Source organism: Leptodactylus fuscus, chromosome 2 (genome assembly GCF_031893055.1).
Source record: "Leptodactylus fuscus isolate aLepFus1 chromosome 2, aLepFus1.hap2, whole genome shotgun sequence".
NCBI lineage: Eukaryota > Metazoa > Chordata > Amphibia > Anura > Leptodactylidae > Leptodactylus > Leptodactylus fuscus.
Genome location: NC_134266.1, coordinates 114,449,325 through 114,475,226, shown reverse-complemented (window position 1 = coordinate 114,475,226; position 25,902 = coordinate 114,449,325). Strand labels below are relative to the sequence as shown.

The window sequence follows — 25,902 nt, the reverse complement described above, 5'->3', positions numbered from 1 at the left end:
GTTTTTTTTTTGTTTTTTTTTAACCGGACACAAAGTCGGACATGCAGGACTTTGCGTCAGATTAAAAAAAAAAAAAAATCAACAAAAAACGGTTTTGCCGCAGAGGGCACAAAACGCTCACCAGCGCTCAAGGTCGGACACAGTCTGACAGGTTTCCGTCCTCTGTCCGCAGAAGACAGAGACCGGGTGCAGATGTGAACCCAGCGTAAGTGTAATAATTCAAAAACGGCAGGAAACACAAAAGAAAAAAGGGAAGGAGTATAATACTCTTTACAAACACTATTCCAACGTGGATTCAGTGAAAAAGACTCCCTTTAACACCTGCAAATACAGACGTGTGGTATGTATCAACTCACATTTAACCGTTTTATTGGAAAGTACATTTTGTTTGTAGAAAGGAATTGTACATCTGTGGCAAATTAGAATTTTTGTTTCAATTTTGCTCGTAATCTCTGAAGATGGTTGCATATGTAAAATATTAAGTTAGACTTTTTTTTTTTTTTTTTATACGTGGGTATGCTGTGCACTCAAAAAATGTATTCATTCACAAATTCATCATGTTCACATGGTGCCATTATAATGGTCAGAAAAAACTTCATTAACAATGTGGATTTGGTGCACATTTAAAACACGTTTTACCGCTTAAATAAAAAAAATGCACCAAAAACAATCAAAATTGCAAGAATTTCTCTATTTTTTGTGCAGTATTGATACATTCTTTGGCTCAATTTCTAATTTTTACAGGTGAATTAATTGTTTCACTGGTTAAAGAAACTGCCCAAAGCTGAATCATAACTGTATTCATTTTTTTAATGTGTATTTGATACACTCCAACTGCATCATGTTACAAGCACCCTAATTTTGCTATGATTATTGCAGTGGGAGAAGCAAGACTCTGGCTACAACTACAGGTGAGGGATGATAAAGCTCTGGATGTGTCTAATAAGGGCTAGTTCAAACGTAAAAACCTCCTGACTTATTTTGGTCCTGAAAAAAACTGCTTCCTAATTAGGAAGCTTTTTTTTGACCGTGCCAAGCTTTTTTTGGAGCTTTTTTTTTTGTAAAAACCGCTTCCAAAAAAAAGCCAGGCTGTTTTCCCCTCCCATAAAGAGAATGGGCTGAAAAATCCTCGCGGTTTTCGCCTCCCATTCACTGCTATTGCTTTCTTCAGGCGGAAAACGCCTGAAGAAAGGTCATGTCTAGAGATGAGCGAACACTAAAATGTTCGAGGTTCGAAATTCGATTCGAACAGCCGCTCACTGTTCGAGTGTTCGAATGGGTTTCGAACCCCATTATAGTCTATGGGGAACATAAACTCGTTAAGGGGGAAACCCAAATTCGTGTCTGGAGGGTCACCAAGTCCACTATGACACCCCAGGAAATGATACCAACACCTCTGGAATGACACTGGGACAGCAGGGGAAGCATGTCTGGGGGCATAAAAGTCACTTTATTTCATGGAAATCCCTGTCAGTTTGCGATTTTCGCAAACTAACTTTTCCCCATAGAAATGCATTGGCCAGTGCTGATTGGCCAGAGTACGGAACTCGACCAATCAGCGCTGGCTCTGCTGGAGGAGGCGGAGTCTAAGATCGCTCCACACCAGTCTCCATTCAGGTCCGACCTTAGACTCCGCCTCCTCCGGCAGAGCCAGCGCTGATTGGCCGAAGGCTGGCCAATGCATTCCTATGCGAATGCAGAGACTTAGCAGTGCTGAGTCAGTTTTGCTCAACTACACATCTGATGCACACTCGGCACTGCTACATCAGATGTAGCAATCTGATGTAGCAGAGCCGAGGGTGCACTAGAACCCCTGTGCAAACTCAGTTCACGCTAATAGAATGCATTGGCCAGCGCTGATTGGCCAATGCATTCTATTAGCCCGATGAAGTAGAGCTGAATGTGTGTGCTAAGCACACTCATTCAGCACTGCTTCATCACGCCAATACAATGCATTAGCCAGTGCTGATTGGCCAGAGTACGGAATTCGGCCAATCAGCGCTGGCTCTGCTGGAGGAGGCGGAGTCTAAGGTCGGACCTGAATGGAGACTGGTGTGGAGCGATCTTAGACTCCGCCTCCTCCAGCAGAGCCAGCGCGGATTGGCCGAATTCCGTACTCTGGCCAATCAGCGCTGGCCAATGCATTCTATTAGCCCGATGAAGTAGAGCTGAATGTGTGTGCTAAGCACACACATTCAGCACTGCTTCATCACGCCAATACAATGCATTAGCCAGTGCTGATTGGCCAGAGTACGGAATTCGGCCAATCAGCGCTGGCCAATGCATTCTATTAGCCCGATGAAGTAGAGCTGAATGTGTGTGCTAAGCACACACATTCAGCACTGCTTCATCACGCCAATACAATACATTAGCCAGTGCTGATTGGCCAGAGTACGGAATTCGGCCAATCAGCGCTGGCCAATGCATTCTATTAGCCCGATGAAGTAGAGCTGAATGTGTGTGCTAAGCACACACATTCAGCACTGCTTCATCACGCCAATACAATGCATTAGCCAGTGCTGATTGGCCAGAGTACGGAATTCGGCCAATCAGCGCTGGCCAATGCATTCTATTAGCCCGATGAAGTAGAGCTGAATGTGTGTGCTAAGCACACACATTCAGCACTGCTTCATCACGCCAATACAATGCATTAGCCAGTGCTGATTGGCCAGAGTACGGAATTCGGCCAATCAGCGCTGGCCAATGCATTCTATTAGCCCGATGAAGTAGAGCTGAATGTGTGTGCTAAGCACACACATTCAGCACTGCTTCATCACGCCAATATAATGCATTAGCCAGTGCTGATTGGCCAGAGTACGGAATTCGGCCAATCCGCGCTGGCTCTGCTGGAGGAGGCGGAGTCTAAGATCGCTCCACACCAGTCTCCATTCAGGTCCGACCTTAGACTCCGCCTCCTCCAGCAGAGCCAGCGCTGATTGGCCGAATTCCGTACTCTGGCCAATCAGCACTGGCTAATGCATTGTATTGGCGTGATGAAGCAGTGCTGAATGTGTGTGCTTAGCACACACATTCAGCTCTACTTCATCTGGCTAATAGAATACATTGGCCAATCAGCGCTGGCCAATGCATTCTATTAGCTTGATGAAGCAGAGTGTGCACAAGGGTTCAAGCGCACCCTCGGCTCTGATGTAGCAGAGCTGAGGGTGCACAAGGGTTCAAGTGCACCCTCGGCTCTCCTACATCAGAGCCGAGGGTGCGCTTGAACCCTTGTGCAGCCTCGGCTCTGCTACATCAGAGCCGAGGGTGCGCTTGAACCCTTGTGCACACTCTGCTTCATCAAGCTAATAGAATGCATTGGCCAGCGCTGATTGGCCAGAGTACGGAATTCGGCCAATCAGCGCTGGCCAATGCATCCCTATGGGAAAAAGTTTATCTCACAAAAATCACAATTACACACCCGATAGAGCCCCAAAAAGTTATTTTTAATAACATTCCCCCCTAAATAAAGGTTATCCCTAGCTATCCCTGCCTGTACAGCTATCCCTGTCTCATAGTCACAAAGTTCACATTCTCATATGACCCGGATTTGAAATCCACTATTCGTCTAAAATGGAGGTCACCTGATTTCGGCAGCCAATGACTTTTTCCAATTTTTTTCAATGCCCCCGGTGTCGTAGTTCCTGTCCCACCTCCCCTGCGCTGTTATTGGTGCAAAAAAGGCGCCAGGGAAGGTGGGAGGGGAATCGAATTTTGGCGCACTTTACCACGCGGTGTTCGATTCGATTCGAACATGGCGAACACCCTGATATCCGATCGAACATGTGTTCGATAGAACACTGTTCGCTCATCTCTAGTCATGTCGCTTCTTTTTTCTGCTAGCTGAAAAAAAGCTAGCTGTTCACATAGGGCTCCATTGTAAAGGGGCTGATTTTGAAGCTAAATCCGCTGTCAAAATCAGCCTCTTTGCCCACGTGTGAACTAGCCGGGTGGACTACTGTTTAGTACTTGTATTATCATGCTTAGCACAAGGTAGATTAGTATAGCACAGGTCTTGGGGTCCAGAGTAATGTATACAGGTTTGCCAAATAATATTTGGTAGGCATGCCCTGAGAACTTTTTCTCAATAGTTGGGAAACACTGCTGTAATAAATGGATGCTACTTTCTTAGTGGTAACTCCAACAGCACCAGCCATTTAGTAGGGTTTATTTTATAACTTTGCCCGCTCTTCTCCCCTTATCCTCTTGCTCCTCCAGCTCTCCCCCTTCCTGCTTGCTGATAAGTTTTCGACACACACCAGAGACACACTGATAGGCCATTTAGCTTTGTAAGCCCTATATGAGACAGTGACTGAAAACGTCTGTAAAGTCCTGAGGCATATGTGGGCGCCAAATAAGAGAAATGAAAAATATTAATACCTGCATGCCATTCCTATAACTGCCCCTGCTCCCTTGCTGACTCCCTCACCACATCCGTTGCCTCTTTCTTCTGCTGCCAGGGTCTTCCCTGCTCCTGGTGGGATAAAGCTCCAGTATGTGAGCTCCATACTCCTTCAGATTCCTGCTAATTGAAAAGCCAACTAGGGAAAAAAGCCAACGGCAGATAAACCTGGATTCATTTTAAAAAGGAGACTCTTATCTTTAAAATAATACCAAGACCATCACGACAGTCCTTACAGATTCAGAGCGTTTCGCTGGTGAAAATGATGTTTGGCATTGAGATTCCAATGCAGACCTCAATTTCCGACAGCATTTTTAACAGCAAATCGCTCCAAATCTGAACCCTGAAAGAGGATTCATGGAGTCCAGGTAGCAAAGAAGGACTCATGCATGTTCCTGAGGCATGCAGTAACATCCCACATGCTCCAGATGTCCTCCCCCCTACAGAACCAATGTAGGAGAATTTCCATAGTCCTGGGATGCGTGTTCAAGCCACATAGGTGTTGCTAAGATGAGTTAAAGAGAGAGAAAAGTCAGAGACAAGCAGCAGGTAGAAGGTTGGTGTCTTTGGTGGGGAGTATACAATAGACCTTACAAATGGTTCAGTGTGCCTCATCCCAGAGGTCCCTCAACTCAGTACACACCCAGGAAATGCGCAATAGTATCCGCACAGTGTTCCATTTCTGTGCAAGTGAAACACATATGAATTTCAGCTGGATATCATTACAAGCTGTGCGGACAGCAAACAGCAAAACCACACAGCCTGCCATAATAGTAAGGTGACTTGTATAAAAAATAAATAAATAAATAAATAAAAAAGCCAGATCAATGGGGGCCCCCCGTCAAAAGGTCATCTATTCAAAAAAAACAAACAAAAAAAAAAACAAAAACAAAAGCAATAGACTATTCTACATCTTCACTGTTACCACCATCAGGAGGACATACTATTGCAAAAGTATGATCAGGTTTAGCCATTTTTTTTTTTCTTTAACATTATTTTTTCTTTATTTTGAATAGATGACCTTTTGACCCCCACCCTTTTTAACCTGGGGGACGGGATTACCGCCCATTTTTTGTGATAAATGTTTGTTTTTGGTGTATGTTTATACCTGTCATATTTTGCAAGGGCATCCCTTGCCCGAAACGTGTGGCGTTTATGCTGTAGATAAAGACTACTTCCACGGACCAGTGCCAGTGATTTCCTTTATTCTTCTTCTGTGTTCTTTTTGGATAATGTTCAGGTAAAACTAATTATTATGCCATGTGTCACCACCTGACTACATTCGGAACAATGCCTGGCACCACCCTAAGGGTAACTAAATACTATAAAACTTATCACCCCACCCCATCTACTACACCCAGAACATATATTATTATATACAGTGTTTGGTGCTGTACATTGTCAAAAGACATTTTTTCCCAATTTGTGTTAGACCTTGTAAACATGTCGATGCCCATGGAGAAAGACAAAAACTTTCGTTGTGGCGACTTAAAAATTTAACTAGATCCAACGTTTGAAAATTCGTCAGAAAAGGCGTCACTTTCCTACAGCTATATTAAGAGAGTACAGAGAGTGGTACTTCACCTACATTTCCATGACCCCTAGCATTTAACTTCCATGATGTAATTAGGAAGTCAGAAGCTGCCTCATTGTTGCAAACCAATACTACTACTACCAATACCAATACTAAGACTAATCCCTTCATGCAAAATCACGTACAGGTACATGATTGGGCACAAGGAGCTGTATAAAGTGGGGAGCCTGGGGACATGCTGGCTGTATAGTACAGCCAAAACCTGCTGCTAACAGCTGCCCTCTGTGCTGACAGTTAAAGTTTTTAAACCCCGGCAAAATACGATGGCAGTATCTAAAGTGAACCCGCCATAGGCGGCATGTAACAGAAGTCAATGTATTTTACTATATAATGTCTTTTCAACACTTTGTCTTCTAAAAACAATTGAATAGAGAGAGATCAAACAATCAGACCTTCCCCAAAATGGTATTAATAAAAACAACATCTTGTCCCGTATCAAAAGACACCTTACCCAGTTCCATACACTCCATACAAGTTTTTAATTTTATTTTTGTTTAAAAGGTATCAAAACACTAAATTCGGTATTGATGTAATCGTACTGATCAACAAAATACATGTTTTACCACATACTGAATGCCGTAAAAAAAAAAAAAAAAAAAAAAAAAAAAATCAAACCCATAGGAAATTGGTGCAAAAGCAATTTTTTTTACCCAATTACACATCATTTTGAATTTTTTCTCCAGCCTTCAGTATATTGCACAGGATATTGACTAGTGCCATTACAAAGTACAATTTGTTACGCAAACAATAAGTCTGCAAAGGCAGAACAACTCTATATTACACAATCCTTCCCTCAGTCTTGGCCGATCTGGATCTTTTTGGCTTCTGGTCCAATTTTAAAATTAACATTGCCAAATCAAAGACCCTGAAATACTCCCTGACTTCTAGGGAGCCAACTCTTCTACAAAGGAATTAACACTTACAGTAACATCAGCAGGGGATTTGTTACTTGGATATCTAGGTTCACAGAAACTGACAAAAATTGTTTGAATTTAAATTTTGTCCACAGATTAGCAAGGACTTAAGAGACATGAAAGCAGAGCTCCTACTTCTAGTTGGGCCGCATTAATATTCTAAATATGAATACCCTTCCAAGGCTACTCTCTTGACTATCCTAAACCCAGTTTCTGTGATGTTTTGGTCCACCACGAAGTCTCGTTTCTGCCATTAAAACAGATGGTAAGGCATGCCTATGTGCTTTACCTTGGATCACACTAGACCCAAGAACAGAGGGGGACTTGGCCTCCCTGACTGAAGAAAGGAATTTTCTCTCTGCCATTTTCAGCATGAAAACAATGGACACTGTCCATGTGTAACTTCTGTTATAGCAGTTATGCTGTCCGTTATTTGGAGATTGAGGGAGAGCACGGCACAGATGTGAACCTAGCTTCCCGAGTGTTGTGTTTTTGACCTTCCCATGGTTTTGGCATACAAACCCGGAAGCAAATCAAGGAAATGTGAATAAGGCCTAATAGCTATCAACCATGCTTTACTTACCGCTCCTGTCTTCCATTACAGGGGCGCGAGGGGGGCAGGGGATCTGTATAGAGCTGCTCTGCTGAGGTTCTGAGGAGACACAAAAAAAAAAAAAAAAAAACAGTCAGCTGAAATTGCTATCTGATGTTAAACAACAATACATAGAAAGCTCAAAAAAGTTACTAAACTTGGATCCTTACTGGAAAAAAAGTGCAACACATACTAGCTTTTTCTTTTTTTTTTTTTAAATATGCTATATGGAGAACAGACTGCATGACTACTGGAGTTAGTTTGCCTTTCTTTGTAGAAGTTTCCTTTCAGTACAAATCTGTACAGGTATTCGTTTAAATGCCTGACATGATAAGTTTCATAGCTTGCCCCAGAGATGACAATTGCTGGCTGGGCTTTAGAGAAACTGAACTTCCACACAGTAAGTCACTGTTCACATCTGGGATGGTGTTGCAATTTGAAGCCTCTATTACATATTGTCAAAAATAGCTTAATAGGAAAAATAAAAAGGAAGAATTTTTTTCTAGAGAAACTACAGACTCCATGACAGAAACACCACAGACCTCATTATAAATCAGTTGGGTTACTTGGGTGCTGTTTGGGTTCATCTCATAAAGTTCCCATCACCATCTTAAAGCCCAAGGCTACATTCAGACGACCAAGGTGCAAAACGTCCATTTTTAACAGCCGTCTTGCACCCAGGGGACACCCATTTTCATGGATCCCCAAACATTATGGAGGTCGTCACACGGCCATTATTGGCCATTGTAAGATTGTAGCTTTACTAAATTTTTGAGCAACATTTGATTTTCTGGCAGTATGTGTGTCGTTAATAAATCTTGGAATATACTGTCCCTTGATTCTTTATTGAGAACTGTAACCTTCTAACAGTGTACGGTCTTGTGTGTAATGAGGTAATGGGATGGGGAGGGGTGTTTACAAACAAGCATATCTCATACATTATATGTAGAATGTAGAAACAGTATTATTAGGTCACCCATGTAAAAGTAGTAATGTGGCAGAGCCCTAGTTCCATGCTCCCAGTCCATTGCAGTAACTTCTGCCATCGGAGGCCACCAAAACAGCTGAACTATTTGGGGTCTGGGTGACAGATCAGATGCTGATGACCTATCCTTTGGGCCTGGAAAACCCATTTAATCAAAGCTGTAGCCCACCCCACAAAGTTTTTCCTCCAAAGAGGTATCCATGAATTATTTACCAGTTAATAGAGTAAAGTTATTGTCCACACAACCTCATGCAGTTAAGATTTCTTTCTCCAGTAGTCATTTTTTGATTTTTGTTTTTTCACGCCCCGCCTTGCAAAACCATAACTGTGCCACCAATATGACATTGTTGATATCCTGTATGTCCACCAATCACAGCAATGAATTGGCACAGTTGGAATTGATATAAAGAGTTGAACTTGTTGGTGATTATGAAAGGTCCTCTTTAAAACGTCCCAAAGTTTTATTTATTTATTTTCAAATGAAAATTATCCGATAAAAAAAAAAAAAAAAAAAAAGGGGGGGGTGTTATTGTTTGTATTTTTTAAATATTACAAAAAAACAGTCCAGAGAAAAAAAAAAAAAAAAAATTAAAACACCCTGCCCCAGAAACCAAACACACCATATTCCCACCCATCCAGAGACACAGACAGTATTACCAACAGAGCACAAGCAGTGGAGGTAAATGAAAATGGGAAAATATTGTGCTCCAGTTAGTGGAACATCACCCCATATCTTTTCAAATGTGCAGATAGGCATAGGTTTATCTATCATTGGACCACATATTTATTTCAAATTTTGTTTCAGCCTCATTTACTTGGGTATGATCTTTTTGCGCGAGCCCGAGATTTGAACTGCAAAAGCGCAATCTGGGCGGCAGAATATCTGTGCAGGGGAAGTGGGACAGGAAGCAGGAAAGGAAGGCAGCGAAAAAGATAGGAAGAAGTCATTGGCTGGCTAAATCAGGTGACCTCTGATTTATAAGAATAGTGTCAGCCATATTTGTGTTACATGCGGCTTGGATTTAGACAGGGAGAGACTTCTGCTCACGGTTAGAGAGGATTTAGCTTCTGTTAGGCAGGAACTATTCAAACAGCTCTTTTAAGAGCTAAACTGCTCAAAGAGTGTATATATGTACAGCCTCAATATATATGCTCATCCTGCAGAAATTTCACAAAAGCCCTTTTTAGGGCTCAAATTCCCTACCACTGGTATACAGTATATACCTGTCCCATACGGGTGTGAAGCGACGTGTGTACTTTCCATCCAGTATATACCGTACTTCACATAAGCTCAATATATATATATATATATATATATATATATATATATATATATATATATATATATATATATATATATATATATATATACCGTCCGCGTATATTTGCAACAGTACGCTTGTATACATTAGTTTGTGCGCCCATTATAACTGCCCCATAAGGGTGTGAAGCAAGATGTATACTTGCCATCCGGAATGTACCTTGCCATACGCTCAATATATATACTGTTCGTGTATACTTGCAAAATATATGCTTGTATACATCAGTTCGTGCGATCATTATACCTGTCCCACACAGATGTGAAGCAAGGTGTATACCGTATTTTTCAGACTATAAGACGCACTGAACTATAAGACGCACCTAGGTTTTAGAGGAGGAAAACAGGGAAAAGAAATTTTGAAGGAAAAAAAATGGTAAAATATTTAATATATGGGAGTTGTAGTTTTGCAACAGCTGCAAGGCCAAATTGACAGGTGACTCTGCAGCTGTACGGAGATCCATAGAGCGTTTTTTTGGGGGGTTTTGGCAGAGCCAGATGTACTTTTTAGTTATACCATTTTGGGGACTATCTATTGCTTAGATCACCTTTTATTTAAATCAATTTATTTTTTTAAAGCTTTTTTTTTTTTTTTCACTATTTTATTGCCCCTTTCAGCCTAGGTGGCTTGAACCTGCAATCATTTGATTGCAAGTCCAATAGACAGCAATACAAGTGTATTGCCTTCTATGGGAGATTCTCTACATTACTATTACAGCTGGTCATAGACCAACCGCAATAGTAATATAGGTATGACAGGCCTGGGAGCCTTCAGTTGGCTCCCGGCTGTCACCAGAACAGGTCAGCTCCTGCGACCTCGCCGCGCAGGAGCCGGCCTGCAACTTTAAAGGTATGTGGGTGTATTCTACACTTTGGGGGGAAGGGGGGTTAAGTTTTAATGCCCGCAATTAGAATGCATTCTAATTGCGGGCATTAGCTTTGGCCCTCCGCGTATAGCGGAAACCCGGTTGCTATGGTGACCGCTCTGCAGCAGAGCAGCCGCCATTATTCTTACAGACCCTGCATCCCGACAATAGAACGGCAGATGACGGGAAGGGTTTTAGACGCCGGCACAGGTGCCGGGGCCTGCAGCATTGCCACGCTCCTGTCGCTGCAGGAAGCCAGCATCACGATCTCCACATTCGGACTATAAGACGCACCCTCATTTTCCCCCCAGATTTAGGGGAAAAAAAGTGCGTAATATAGTCCGAAAAATATGGTACTTTCCATCCGGTATATACCGTACTTCACATACGCTCAATATATATACTGTACCGTCCGTGTATACTTGCAAAATATACAGTTGTATGTATCTCGAAATGTGTAAGGCTAGCGCAATGGGATGAGGACGGGGGCGTGGAAATCCAGCTAGGGGCCCAGGCCACGGTCAAGCTACTGTGGATCCAATGCCTACTGGTGAGGGGCAGACAGCATTGTGCTCATCCACAATCCCTGGCTTGATGGCAACGTCAAGCAGGGTGCAGAGTACAACGCTGACGAGGTCCAAGCACCAGGAACCGGTGTTGCAATGGCTAGCGGATATTGCTTCCAGCGGCATTTCCATCCGCCAGTCAGCCACTACTCCCAGGCGTGTTCTTGCCCAAGAGTCTGCCTCTCTTGGCAATTTAGTGGTTGTGGACCCACAACCAGCATGTCCCGTCCTCAGTGATAATGACGAGACACAGTTCCATGTTTCTGTTCCAGCTCACAAGTTCATCATCCTTCTCCTCCACCACCACTACCATTGAAAAACGACATTTCAAACCACCCTATTAAGGCTCCTACAATCCTCAATTCATCCCAAGAGCCAAATACTCTGCTACTCCAAGGCTCAGTTCACCTCAAGGGCCTAAAACTCTGCTCCTACAAGGCTCAACTCACTTCAAGGGCCTAAAGCTCTGCCGGCGCAAGGCTCAACTGACTTCAAGGGCCTAAAACTCTGCCACTACAATGCTCAACTCATTGTAAGGGCCTAAAACTCTGCCGCTACAATGCTCAACTCATTTTAAGGGCCTAAATCTCTGCCGATGCAAGGCTCAACTCATTTTAAGGGCCTAATACTCTGCTGGTACAAGGCTCACCTCACCTCAAGGGCTTGGAGCTAAGTTTGGGAGGGCTGACCCCAAGGGCCTGAAAAGTAAATTTTTGTATGGTTCAGCTTAAGGACCTCTAACTTAAAGAGGACCTTTCATCAGATCGGGCACAAGCACTTCCATATACTGCTGGAAAGCTGACAGTGCGCTGAATTCAGCGCACTGTCCCTGACTAAGTGTCAGAAACGCCCTTCTGACTGTAAAGCCCTATGGTACCGGGACCGATAGCGCTTTACACCGGGCACAGATCGGGAAAGCCAGCTTTAATTTGGAAGGGCTCACCTCAAAGGCCAGAAAAGTAATTTTTGGAGGTCTCACCACATATCACACACATACACAATGACAGTTAACGGTGGGGACTGTTGGCTTTCCCATTGCCTATGTCATCTGTGGTTGTCATGGGCAACGAGATTTAAAGGGGTGCATGCTAATTTTTTTTTTTAGCTTAAAATTTGCCTTTCTGTCCATACTAATGTAGAGAAAAGCTGCGGCAGTCCCGCCTGCTAGTGTCCAGAGATGACTCTCAGCCTGCACTGTGAACAAGCAGACACTGGGGATCCCTGCATCCCGCGATCGACCCATACGTCCTTTGTGATCTACCAGTAGATCGCGATCGACGTATTTGGCACCCCTGGTCTAGTTGATAGGCTGTAATACTGGGACTTGGGCATTTTAGATGTACCCAGGCATGCTTCCTCTGTTGTCCTAGTTGCATTCCAGAGGTGTTGGCATCATTTCCTGCGGTGTCATTGTCGACTTGGTGACTCTAATTAGTCGAATTTTGGTTTTCCTTAAAACGAGCATTTTTTCCCCATAGACTATAATGAGATTTGATATTAGATGGAATAGTCAAAAATTGAGGGTCTACTCGAATCGAATATTTCATTACTCGCTCATCTCTAGTGTTTAGTTAAAAACCCTTTAATGGTCTATACAAAAAGTGTAGTCACAGCCCCAGAGTATGATTCGTACATATGTTGTATATACGCGGTTTTTAACCCCTTAGCGACCCTTGACGTAACTGTACGTCATGGGTCGCATGGGGCTGTATGGAGCGAGCTCACACGCTGAGCTCGCTCCATACACGGCAGATGCCGGCTGTATCATACAGCCAGGACCTGCCAATAACAGCAGCGGTCGGTGCCCGAGCTGATCGCTGCTGTTAACCCTTTACACACTGTGGTCAAACGTGACTGCAGTGTGTAAACGGCGCCGGCGGCATGGGCGCCGCCATGTTTTGCCGATCGCCGCCCTCCTGAACGTCACATGAGGGCGGTGATCGGTTGCTATGACAGCCGGAAGCCTATTGAAGGCTTCCAGGCTTGTCTCTGCACCAGATCTATTAGACGATGCCAGAGGCATCGTCTAATAGAAGTGCTGCGATTTTGCTATTCACTGCAATACTGTAGTATTGCAGTGAATAGTATGAGCGATCAGACCCCCTAGGTTTCAAGGTACCTAAGGGGTCTGATCATAAATGTAACAGAAGAAAAAAAAAAGTTTTTAAAAGTATTAAAAAAATAAAAAAAATATAAAAGTTCAAATCACCCCCCTTTCCCTAGATTAGCTATAAAAGTAATTAAAGAACATTAAACATAAACATATTAGGTATCCCCGCGCTCCAAAATGCCCGAACCATTAGAATATTAAAACATTTATCCCGTACTGCGAATGGTGTAGCGGCAAAAAAAATAAAAACAGCCAAAAAGCGTTTTTTTCAACACTTTGCCTCCTATAAAAAATTGAATAAAAAGTGATCAAACCATCAGATCTTTCCCCAAATGGTATCAATAGAAACGTCATCTTGTCCCGCATAAAAAGACACCACAACCAGCTCCATACATGAAAATATGAAAAAGTTGCAGGTGTTAGAACATGATGACACAAATTTTTTTTTCTATTTTGCAAAGTTTATCATTTTTTTAAAAGTATCAAAACATTTCAAATACTATATAAATTTGGTATCACCGCGTTCGTACTGACACGTAGAACACAGGTAACATGTCATTTGTACCAAACAGTGAACGCTGTAAAAATTAAACCCATAAGAAAATGGCGCAAATGCATTTTTTCTCCAATTGCACCTCATTCTGAATTTTTTTCCAGCTTCCCAGTACATTGCACAGCATATTGAATGGTGCCATTACAAAGTACAATTTGTCCCGCAAACAATAAGCCATCATGTGACTCTGTGAACTGAAAAATGAAAAAGTTATGGCTCTTGAAATGTGAGGAGGGAAAAACGAAAATGCGAAACCAAAAAATGGCCTGGTCCTTAAGGGGTTAAAGGGAGCATGTCTCCAAAATAAAGCTATAACTTTTATATATCAAGAAGCATCGGAGTCCTGGATATCCATTTATTGCCATCACCTTTAATGGTCTGTACACACAGCAAAAAATGAAGAGAAATTGAAGTAGACTTCTACTTTAGATTCCTCTGCATTTTCAAACCTTCAAGCTCACTATGGCAAAAGATGAAGCAGAATTTCCACTTTCACTTTTTTTTTTTTCTCATTGAAAAACAATGGGAGATTACAGGCAGAATCTGGCGGTGATTTTGAAGTAGAATTTGCCTCAAAATCAGCATTAAATTCCATAGTGCGAGTATACCCTAAGGGAACATAGACAACGGCAAGTATGAATATCATAAAAACATGCATACATACAGGGTGAATCACTTGGTTACTCAGTCCTGGCAGACACTGGCAGTTAATATTTATCCACTGTTAAAAGGCCCGTGGAACAGCCCATCAACATATACATACTGCACAATCCTTCCTTTATTAACACCGTACACTCATGCAAGATGTATGCACCCAAACACAAGACAAATTCTATACACTGAGTATTCTGAAACTTAACTTTTTTATATACCGCATATACTAGAGTATAAGCCGAATTTTTCAGCACAGTTTTTTTGCTGAAAAAGCCCCCCTTGGCTTATACTCGAGTCAAGCAAAAAAACAAAAAGGTAATTTATTTTATTTTTTTATTTTTTGGGAGGGGGGGTCAAAATGTAACGAATGCACAAGTCAGCTCTGCCAGCGAGCCTCGGGCAGAGCTGACTTCACATGGGGGGGCCCGTCCCCAGTGCGGTGAGATAACTCATTTGCATACTCACAAAAAACAGGATTTCAAGCGAATGGTGGTGCGGAGAAGACATCGAAAGGTAGGAGAAGAATAGCCTTTCTTAAGGCTATTCCGACGTGTTAGAGAGAAAAAAATGAGTTTGAATGATAGGATCCCTTTAAGCAGCTGTAGGAGTGGGCTATTGGCTGTTCGTCTAATCGGAACTTCTACAGAGAAGGCAGGGACGGTTTATTACTGGTCCTGCCCTTACAATTTCTGTGTAGAAATTGACCACTTTGTGCACAGCTATGGTTTCTACCATGATATGGATCCACTTCCGGCCTGACCGCCAAGGGTAGGGAACTGCAAGAGATGATCAGATTAGCTCTGGTGTAACTTAGGAGTCTGTATTCCTACTATCACTGGGTCTTATGGGTAGACACATTTCTCCACCTTTGTTTGTCTAGTAATAAACCAGGGAAAATAGCTCAATCCTGAAGTGGTTAAAATTAGTCTGCAATAATAAATTTGCCTCTATTACACATCTTTGGAGACCTATTTTAACGTAAATCTATATTTTATTCATATACAACTAAGTGAAAAGATTCCTGGGCAATGCTCTATTCCCCTCATTTGCATATGGGGCTCTAACACTGAATCATAGAGGAAACTATATTTGGAAACTATACAAATACCTCTACAAGATACTGTGATAGTCTACAGCTCAAGAAAAGACCACAATATAATTCAGTCAAAGCCTACACTGCCCCTGGAACTTTCAGCAAAGTACTGACAGTCCAGAATAATGCACACAGTGCTCCAGGCACACACATCTCTCATACAGCAACTATGCTGGGTATTTGTACCCTGCCCATCAGAAAAAAAACATTAACCTAATAGAACACAGTCTACATTTGTACGGCATCTGACAGACAAAACCTAGAAAGAGCACACTGTTCAGCTGAACTTTTTCAGCTCTATTATTACCTGTCAATTCATGCCAAACCTGCCCAGCAAACCACAGTCTAGTGGAAATTACCACCATGCAGGACCCACAAAACCCCCATATATAATGCCCACTAGTAACATCAAATACCACAATCAAGCACAAAACAACTTTCCAGCAGCGCCAATCAAGTGCAAAAGCGCAGCACAAAACTCCTGGTGCAAGATTTAGACTCACATCATACCATACAAGAGAATAAAGAATAGTCAATAGCCCAATCTACTCAGCCTTCTTGACTTTATCTACACGGATGTTTTGGGCCCATACCTAGTGGGAGATATGGCCAGAGGTGGGCAACTAATGACAGGGCTAAGGGATGAAGGCCCATTACAAAAGAGGGAAGATACATATTATCCATCCCTGTACCGAACAGGTAACAGTAGACACTTACGTAGAATGTACCAGGGCCATTTGGGACACTAAACCAGCCATGGGTCCTTACAGACTGGGGATTTTGTGTGATTTTCATGCCCACAATAAAAATAAAGCTTTATACTCACCCTGGGCTGTATTACTCGTGCCAGTGCAGTTTTTTTTTTTTTTTACTGAAGCCAGCATAGTACATCTTGGCTTCAGTATGCATGCCCCGTACCTCCAGCACTTGCGCAACCAGAGCGTATTTCCTCAGCGTCACTGAAGAACTGCACAGGAATTGGGAGCACCAGAGAGGAGTCCGATGAGACTTATCTCTAGGCAAGTATAAAAGGATGTTTTTATTTATTTAGTTTAACCCTTTCCCAAATCCCCATGGACATGTAAGTTAGGCAGTCACTGGGCTGTCAGGCACAGGACCCGATGACTGAAAACTGCTGACACAGTTCGCTTAGTAAGGGTGCATTCACACTGAGTAAACGCTAGCTTATTCTGAACGTAAAACACGTTCAGAATAAGCGGCGTCTAAAGCAGCTCCATTCATTTCTATGGGAGCGGGGATACGAGCGCTCCCCATAGAAATGAATGGGCTGCTTCTTTCACTCCGTGCAGTCCCATTGAAGTGAATGGGGAGTGCCGGCGTATACGGCAAGCTCTGCTCATGCCGGAGCGTACACGCAGGCACTCCCCATTCACTTCAATGGGACTGCTCGCAGTGAAAGAAGCAGCCCATTCATTTCTATGGGGAGCGCTCGTATCCCCGCTCCCATAGAAATGAATGGAGCTTCTTTAGACGCCGCTTATTCTGAACGTGTTTTACGTTCAGAATAAGCTAGCGTTTACTCAGTGTGAATGCACCCTAACAGGGCAAGCTGACAGAGGATCAACCATAGTGGTCCCCGGTCAGCGATCGTTGTGATTGGTCTGTCCAATCAGTGTGTTCTGATGCGGGGTGGGATCTTTTTGTTAGATTCTCAGACTCTGAACTCTGTGAGGAGAGCAGAGCCGGCTAATTTATTAGAAGTGCTTCCAAAGTTAAAAACTTATTTACAAGCACCCTAAGAGATGATCAGCCCCCTTCTGTTAATGATCACGGTCCTCCTGATACATACTGGCATTCCTCCGTGCCAGTAGCTATAAACTTCAGTCCTCTTTTGCCTCAAGATAACCGATCAACTCTCCCCAATGCCCCAATAACCTCTCTCCTGTGCTGATCGGCATTCTCCTACTTACCGGCATTTACCTGTGCCGATTCTTTGCATTCCAATGTCCCATGTACTGATTCTCAGGGCCAAAAGTCCTTGCCCATACCCCAAAAGCAGAACACAGCTCCCTAAAACCCTCTTTGTGGGTTGAACCAAAAGGGTCCCCCTAAATCCTTCACAGACCAGACAGTGGACCGTGGGAAGAGTAGGGCTCTTTGCAGAGAGAATTTACACCTGGTAAAACACAGTATAAGGATAAATGCAACATCTTTATTTTGACCACCATACACGCAGGCTAATCCACCCCATACCCAGTAGTAGGATCCACAGAACAAGCCCGAGAACCTGTGTCCGGGAGAACAACCTGTTCATGGGAAGTGTGGACACTTCAGACCAGGTTCTGCAGCCCTACAATGTCCTGAACTGTTATGAACATAAATTCATAACAGTCATGAAGCCATGTCATTTACCGGAATAAAAAGCAGCCTGTATGTTAATTGAAGTTACAGACAATGTGTCCAATTTCATCCAAATCTGTTCAGCCACTTTTGTGTGATCAAGTAACAATCATCCAAACTTTCACATTCATCATAATAGTAGGAAGGATATATATTTTATGCTGTTCACCGTATGGGAGAAATAACATTATTTTTGGATACTGGGGACTTGTATGCACATGGGAATACCTGACATGTTTATTTTTTTCTTAACTTTTTTTTTTTTTTTTTTTAATTACTTTTCATTGCTTGAGGACTTGAAGCTGGGATCTCAGATCTCCCGTGCAAAGTCCTGCAATACAAAGTGTTGTAGAACATTGAACTATGCATAGGCAGTTAGAGGCTGAGGCCCAGCCTCCTGGATGCCATGGAACCTGCAATCTTAGGGCCTGTGCACACGGAGTTAACGCGAGCACATTTTAGTATAATACACCTGATACAATACAATACACGTGTAAAAATAACACTCCCATTGACTTCAATGAAATTTTTACGCTAGGTTCACAACTGCATTCGGGTCTCCGTTCTGTGGTTCCCGTCTTCTGCATGCAAGAAGACGGAAAGCACAGACCGGGTCCGGCCGTGAGCGGCGGTGAGCGTTTTATGCTCTCCACAGCAAAACCATTTTTTTAAATCCGGACACAGAGTACTGCCTGTCTGACTCTGTCTCCGATTTAAAAAAAACGGTTTCGCAGCAGAGCGCATAAAACGCTCACGGCCGGACAGCTTTCTCAACCATTCAAATGAATGGGTGAGAAAGAGTCCTGCAGGTTTCGTATCCTGCCTCTGTTTTGTGCAGGAAACGGAAACCTGCAGAACGGACACCGGGCGCAGATGTGAACGAGCAGTAACACGTGTAAAAAATGTGTCAAAAATGCGACAAAAAACGTGACTTGTAAAAATCGCACCAAAATACGTATTTTGATGCGTTTTTTTTTTACACGTATAAAAAATTTCATTGAAGTCAATGGGAGTGTTATTTTTACACGTGTATTCTAGACAGGTGTATTATGCTAAAATACACTCGCGTTAACTCCGTGTGCACGGGTCCTTATCATGGAAGGGGGGGGGGGGGGGACGATCTTGCCCCCAGACCCCCTGGATGCTGTGACTGCTATTCAAGGAAAGGAGGGGGTGCTATTACAGAACCACGCGTTAACCATATGCTCAGTGCGACGTAATAGTATGGGGTTAGGGGAACTGTCTCCAGATTTATGGATCTACAGCAGCAAAGCCTTCCACTAGCCTCTACACCAGGGGTGGGCAATTAATTTTCCCATGGGGCCGCATAGAAAATTGAAACTATGCTAGAGGGCCACGCCATGGCAAATTTAGCTCCACCCACTTCTACAGTGACTCCGCCCATTCCCAATCATCTTTCCATGTGCCCCCACAAAGTATAATCCTCCTACAGTCACCCGTATATTATATGTCCCCACATTATAATGTTCCCTTCCAAATGCCCCACAGTATTAAGTCCCTCTCCTGGTGCCCCAGTATAAACTGGTGGAAACTAGAGGGGACATGAAGCTGGGACAGCTGGAGGGGGACATTAAACAGTGGGGGTAGTTGGAGGGGGGCAATAAATTGACAGCTGGAGCGGGACATGAAACTGAGGGCAACTAGAGGGGGGCATTAAAATCAAGAAGCTGGAAGCAGACATTAAAACCGTAGGGGTAGCTGGAGGGTGACATTAAATTGGGGGCAACTAGAGGCAGACAGGTCCCCCTCCACCTACCTCCATGGTTTAATGCCCCCTCCAGTTGTCCCCATTTTAATGTCCCCCCAGTTTAAGTTCCCTCTTCATCTACCCCCAGTTTCATGTCCCCCCCCCTCCATCTGCCATCTCTGCCCTAGTATAACATTCCCCTTCCATCTCTGCCCCTAGGTTACTGAGACACACATAGACACATACAGACAGACAGACAGACACATATAGACAGACAGACACATATAGACAGACAGACACATATAGACAGAGAGACACATATAGACAGACATACACATATAGACAGACATACACATATAGACAGACATACACTCCCCCCTGCATCTTACATTCCCCAGTACCTTATGACACACACTCACATGTCTCCATCTTCCTGCACTGCCCTGCCGGCACTAAGACACGCCCCCTAGACACGCCTCCCTAGTCAAGCTGTGCGGGCCGGTCTGAATCAGTCAGAGGGCCGGATATGGCCCGGGGGCCGGGCTTTGCCCAGGTCTGCTCTACACTTACTATAATATGGTAAACAATTTAATTGCCTTACTTGAGTAACTATAAATGTATCACCAATATAATTTATTCTAAGCAGAAAAAATCAGATGTGCTACTATACCGCCATGGTCATGTGGGTAGATCTAGTTTTGCGCATAAATTTCAGTGATCAGCAGTGCTGTGCTGAATTTTACAACGTTACAACATGCCACAGATAACTTTACATCAGACTTTCATAAGTCTCTAGTCTGAAGAAGCGACTGAATTAACGTGTGTATTGGAGCATATAAACATGACAGAGAGAAAACCGCTAAGACGAAACAGAGCTGCTAGTGCAAGTCCCATTCTTGCAAACTTGGCCTGGTCATGCACTACATGGTAGCCCATTCTTTTGAATAGCTGTGATGTACTGAATCACTACATATATAACCAAGGTAATCTTTTAAAAGTAGAACCAAAGGCCAAAGTACTAACTTCTAGAGAAAAGGTTGTCTATACCTAATGCCCTCTCTAAACATATGAACATGCACAATAAAATCTGCACAAGGAAATTTAACTAATAAAAATCTGCAGTAAATTACATTTTTCAAGGAAAATCTGTCTCACCAATAAATTAAAGGGGTTGTTCGGGATAAACTGATCTTTCTAATCTAAGCAACACCCCACCACCACCTTATAAATTACTTAGGCTACCAAAAATCCATATTTATCTAGATCGCTAGGGCACATTTTAGGCTACTCTTAATCGACCATATTGATTTTATGGTCCGCAAGTTGCTGATCAGCAACATAGACATCGCAGACACCCGTGTCCTGCCGCACTCGCCCATAGAGTTCTATGGGCGAGTCCGTGCAGTGCCGTGAATTCACAGCCTTTGCAGACCTGCTCTATTCAGAACGGACCTCGGTTACGCCCGGCACACTATGGATAAAATATCCGGTGGTGTAAGAGGCTGCACTGAAAACCCTCAATTGCGGACCATTTGCGGACTTAAATTACGGTCATGTAAAGCCAGCCATACAGTGACGTTTCTTTTTAGAAAGAGCAAAAATGGAACATCACCTATACTGAGCTGCCCCCCCTTACCCGTCTTCTGGTCCAGACAAATGCAGAAGATACCAAGAGCTCACAGAGGAACCCAGATATCACTCAAAACACTGCTAAAGGTATTTTATTACACCTATTAATAGCACTAACTGATCTTTTTTGACCAAAAAAACCCTTTAACCATAGCAACATTGTGTGCCTGAGTGCTTTGCAGTCTCACTGCTCTTACAGTAAAGAATCCCCTTCCCTGTTAAGTGTATAAACATTTATTGCTTTATCTCTAAAGAATGCAAATTTCTCTTGGGTGTTAAAAAGATCATTAGAACAATCTCTGTACTAAGAACTGATATATTTATTTTGTATTAGTTCACACTTGTCTTTCTCACAACTACAAAGGCTTTATTTAGCCAGCTCTTCTGTTTAAAAAGAAACACAGTAACTGGAAAAAAAATTCCCCCTAAATACAGATTACATGACATTGATTGGTGGAAATTTCCTAAATAAAAAAAACTTTAAGGGTGGGCACACAACTTAGATGAACTTAGGCCAACCCTGCAAATTCCTTCAGGACCCCCCAACCATCTAATGCAAATGAAGCTGTTCAAATTTTCCCACAACAGTAGATGTCAGGAGAGAGAAGGATAGCTGTTGGATCTCAACATGCCCAAAACCTCAGAAGCTTATTTCTCTCTCCCAATTGAGCACAGATGAATGTCTGTAGGGGTCAGAAGGAATAGCTGTCAACTGATCAAGTGTTGAGTCAGCAGCTAAGTTTTATGGATGCTTTTAGAGTCCGTAAGCATATAGTCAGATGATATATGGCAGTGTAAGGGGATGTACAGAATGCCATCATAGCATTAGTTCAATGTTCAGTAACGATAGTAGAGTGATGGACAGATACAGTCCCCTCCATTTGTGTCCATCCCCACTGAATCTAATGTAAAGTCATAACAGAAACTTTATTCCATCATGTTTGCTTACTTTTCTAGTAAAAGAAAGTTCTGCATGCACAACTTTTGCCTCAAATAAATAAACAAACACACACTATGGAAGAGAGCTTATATATATATATATATATATATATATATATATATATATATATATATTTATTTTTTACGCAGGGGTGAATGCAGACAGTCATTTAATGTACTTTTCTCTCATCCTATGATAGATGAGTATAACAGACATGAATAATGGCAGTGTCAACCTGAGGTATCATGGCCTTGGGTAGACGCATTTGCTGTGTGTGTTGGGAGGTGGGTAACGTCCCAACAGTAAACCCAATTTACCATCATATACAAAGTGAATTTAGTCCTTTGAAATTAGTGTAAAAGTTGCCATTAAAGCTCATGAAAGTTTTTGACCTTAGCACTAACAGAAAAGAAATAAATTACTTGGTAGAACAGAAAACCTGAGGTTGTGCATAGTTGAAGTGAACCCACATACATGAGGTGACCAAAGTCTCTTGGAGTCATGACTATGCCTGAAGGTCGATGTTAGGGGCGATACCAGTCATTGCTTTTGAAGCCTCGATTGGCTTTGCCAATACAGCCTTCCAAAAACAGATTTATAGAGCACACATGACAGTGAGATACACTACTGTCCTGGAAGAAATAACTACTCAAGTCCTGAAAATATTCATCTCTTTCAAGTGTTTTCTGGTGCGTCTACACATTTACAGCCTGATTTTAATGGGGGAGCGGAATAAGCCGTTAAGGAAAGTACAATACGATTAATTCTAATGGCAGCTTAGATATGATGGATCAATGGGTGAAGAATAAATAACACTACAAGTTCTCAGTGGTGCTGCAGCAGGAAAAAAAATAAATCACCAATTGCTCTGAGGTTTTCATGGGAAGCAGCAAAGAACAGGAACCCCAAGGAATATGTAGTAGTAAACTGAACTACATAACATACAAGGCAAATATCAAGACGACTAGTAAGACACATAGGAAAGGGTTATAATCTCTCAGTGCTTGGTCAGTGGCAATTCTAAATTACTAAATTCACATTAGTATTTCCTGTCCATTGTTCCGGCCTGTCAAGGATCAGAACAATGGACAGACTGACCACTAAAATTAAGTCCATTGTTTTAAAACTGAAAGCGGCAGACAAAAAAAGCTGTGTTATTTCAGGCAAAATGTGAGCATAACCTTACTGTTAATAGTATTACGTGTAAATGATTAGATCTTTCAAGTGTTAGACCTAGGCAGCACAAAGGCGGCATCTGGAGTATTAATGGTTGATTGTAACTAGTGAATGACAGGTGATGTCCAGCAGATAATATAACGCAGTATGGAAGATCTACTGACTCTAAAAGTCAAGACAGTTTTAAAATGTGCCAAGTTTATCCCAGTAACTGATGTTGGCAGATATTGGTGCAGCATCTTTACACTGTCTAACTCTATATCACTTAGCACTGCTATTGTCACTTAAAGCTGTTTCTCCAAATCTTCCAAAGTGACTTACATAACAAAGGTAGGTTATGTATAACTGTAATGTATTCTCTAACCCGGTGGTAACAGCTGAATATGCTTGGGGTGGACAACTACCTTTAAACCAGGCACAACTGTATTGTGGGCACAACATTGTTAAAAACAATTAGGTGTGATTTAAGGTGTGTACGCCGGTTTTTGGCATAAATTACCCTGGAATTCTGATACATATTTTTTCAGTCTGTCTCATGAATTTGTTTGCCTTGCAACTGTAGCTTAAAGGGATTATCCAGTTTCTAACATTGATAGCCGATCCTTAGAACAGGTTATCAATATTAGATCGGTGGGGGTACGACTCCCACTGATCCTGAGATTGGGGATGTTTTACCCCTTTTGAGATTTCAGACTGAATGCTGCTGTGCCATCACATCACAGGTACAGAAGAAGCACTTTGCTGTCATGGCAAGTTATCAATAAGGTTATTTCTCAACCATTCCATCAGAACTGGACACTAGTGGCGCTGTCCTCTGCGCGGTCATAGGGGCCCATTACTCTGCCATGGCTCTCGGGGGTCCCCTGAACACCTGAGTATCTCCCAGACCCCAGTCTCTGGAAGGTTTGGAGTATGTATGGTGGCACTCCACCTGGAGTCTTCCCTAGCCTCTGCTCCAACCTCCATTACATAATGATCTTAGGAAGGACGGCACCTGGAAACTGTCCTAGCCCGTCTCCAATTGGAATCTTCTCAGCCCCTAGTTTTGCCGCTCTTGTGATATTATACGTCCTTCAATAAAAGTGAACGTGCCCTGAGAAAAGTGCGTCCCTCCGGTCATACTTATGGAGGAAAGATAAGGTGCAGTAGACGCCCTATATACACCACCTACAATGTGATGGCAAATACTTGGCGACGTGCCAGCCGCCTGGTGGTGAGGTCGGGAGTGCACTGTAGTTACGGTACATATGAAAGGAACATAAGCCAGTGACAGGTCCAATACTAGCGGTAGAAGGGAGGTCCAGGCCACCGCCCGGCTCACCTGACAAGCCCCGGCTCCGCTCCTCGTTCTCCAGTTCTCACTCTCTTTCCCACTCGCTCCTTTCTCTGTGTCCTGGGGCTCTCTCAGTCTCTCCCTCTGACATCACAGGAAGTCCTACCTGTCAGGAAAGCAAGCACCGGAAGCTCAGGATGAATTCAGCGCGCAGACTCACGGGAGTTGTAGTGTCTGTGTCATCAGATTGTTATATTACCACTTGTAATCGGCAGGTGGTGGTGCGATTTCTCCTTAGACCTTTGTTCACACTAGCTGTGTTTCTAGGGAATCTGTCAGCATGCAGTTAAGCTTAGCGAAGTTTAGTGTCCCAAATCTCTGTAACATATCGCCTTTATGCTTGTAGAAATCAAAGTCTGATGAGGCCGGAGGTCCCCAGAGATAGGTCAACTGAGGGCATCAGTAGCATGTGTAGTGAAGTGCGGTGTACCGACCTCTGACCTCTTCAAACTTTGATGTCTACAGATCCAGATAACGGAATGTTTCGGAGGTTTAGGAACCTAAAGCTCAGCTGCTTTAAAGGGATTCTACCATTAAAACACATTTTTTTCTCGTTGACACGTAGGAATAGCTTTAAGAAAGGCTATTCTTCTCCTTCCTTTAGATGTCTTCTCCGCACCGCCGTTCGGTAGAAATTCCGGTTTTTCGTCGGTATGCAAATGAGTTCTCCCGCAGCACGGGGGCGGGCTCCAGCGCTGAAACAGCACTAGGGACTTCCCCAATGCTGCAAAAGAACTCTCCAGCGACGCCTCCATCTTCTTCAGGAACCAGCCTCTTTACGCGTCATCTTCCGGCGCAGGTGGTCAAACTTGTAAGTCTCGGGCAGAGCCGACTGCACATTCCCGCGGCCACAAGAAAAATGGCCATGTATAACACTGGTGCTTCTTGTTGTTTTTCGCCTAGAATCAAAATTTCCATTTCTTCCTATGGTAGCCACTTCTGACGTTAGCTCAAAAAACATTTTTTTTCCGAAAAAACTGAGCTATGCAGATAATGAAAGATATCTTGCTTGACTCCCCATACATATCCCTGTTCAGCTGTGGGTGCATATGTGACCAAGCCTGCTGGCATACATCTAATGCATATGGTTAGCTTAAAGAGGACCTGTCAC

The 25,902-nt window shown here is 43.0% G+C and overlaps 1 protein-coding gene across 2 annotated transcripts in view; it reads right to left on the bottom strand.

The window, feature by feature from the left end:
- Positions 1 to 24,885, bottom strand: part of PHACTR4 (phosphatase and actin regulator 4) — a 55,921-nt gene extending 31,036 nt beyond the window's left edge. For both annotated transcript variants that reach the window (XM_075264432.1, XM_075264433.1), the window contains exons 1-2: positions 24,780 to 24,885; positions 7,491 to 7,559 (exon numbers count right to left, since the gene is read on the bottom strand). In XM_075264432.1, the coding sequence (XP_075120533.1) occupies positions 7,491 to 7,506 (16 nt within the window). In that variant the 5' untranslated portion in view covers positions 7,507 to 7,559; positions 24,780 to 24,885. The remainder of the gene's footprint in view (positions 1 to 7,490; positions 7,560 to 24,779) is intronic.
- Between the last annotated feature and the right edge of the window lie 1,017 nt (positions 24,886 to 25,902).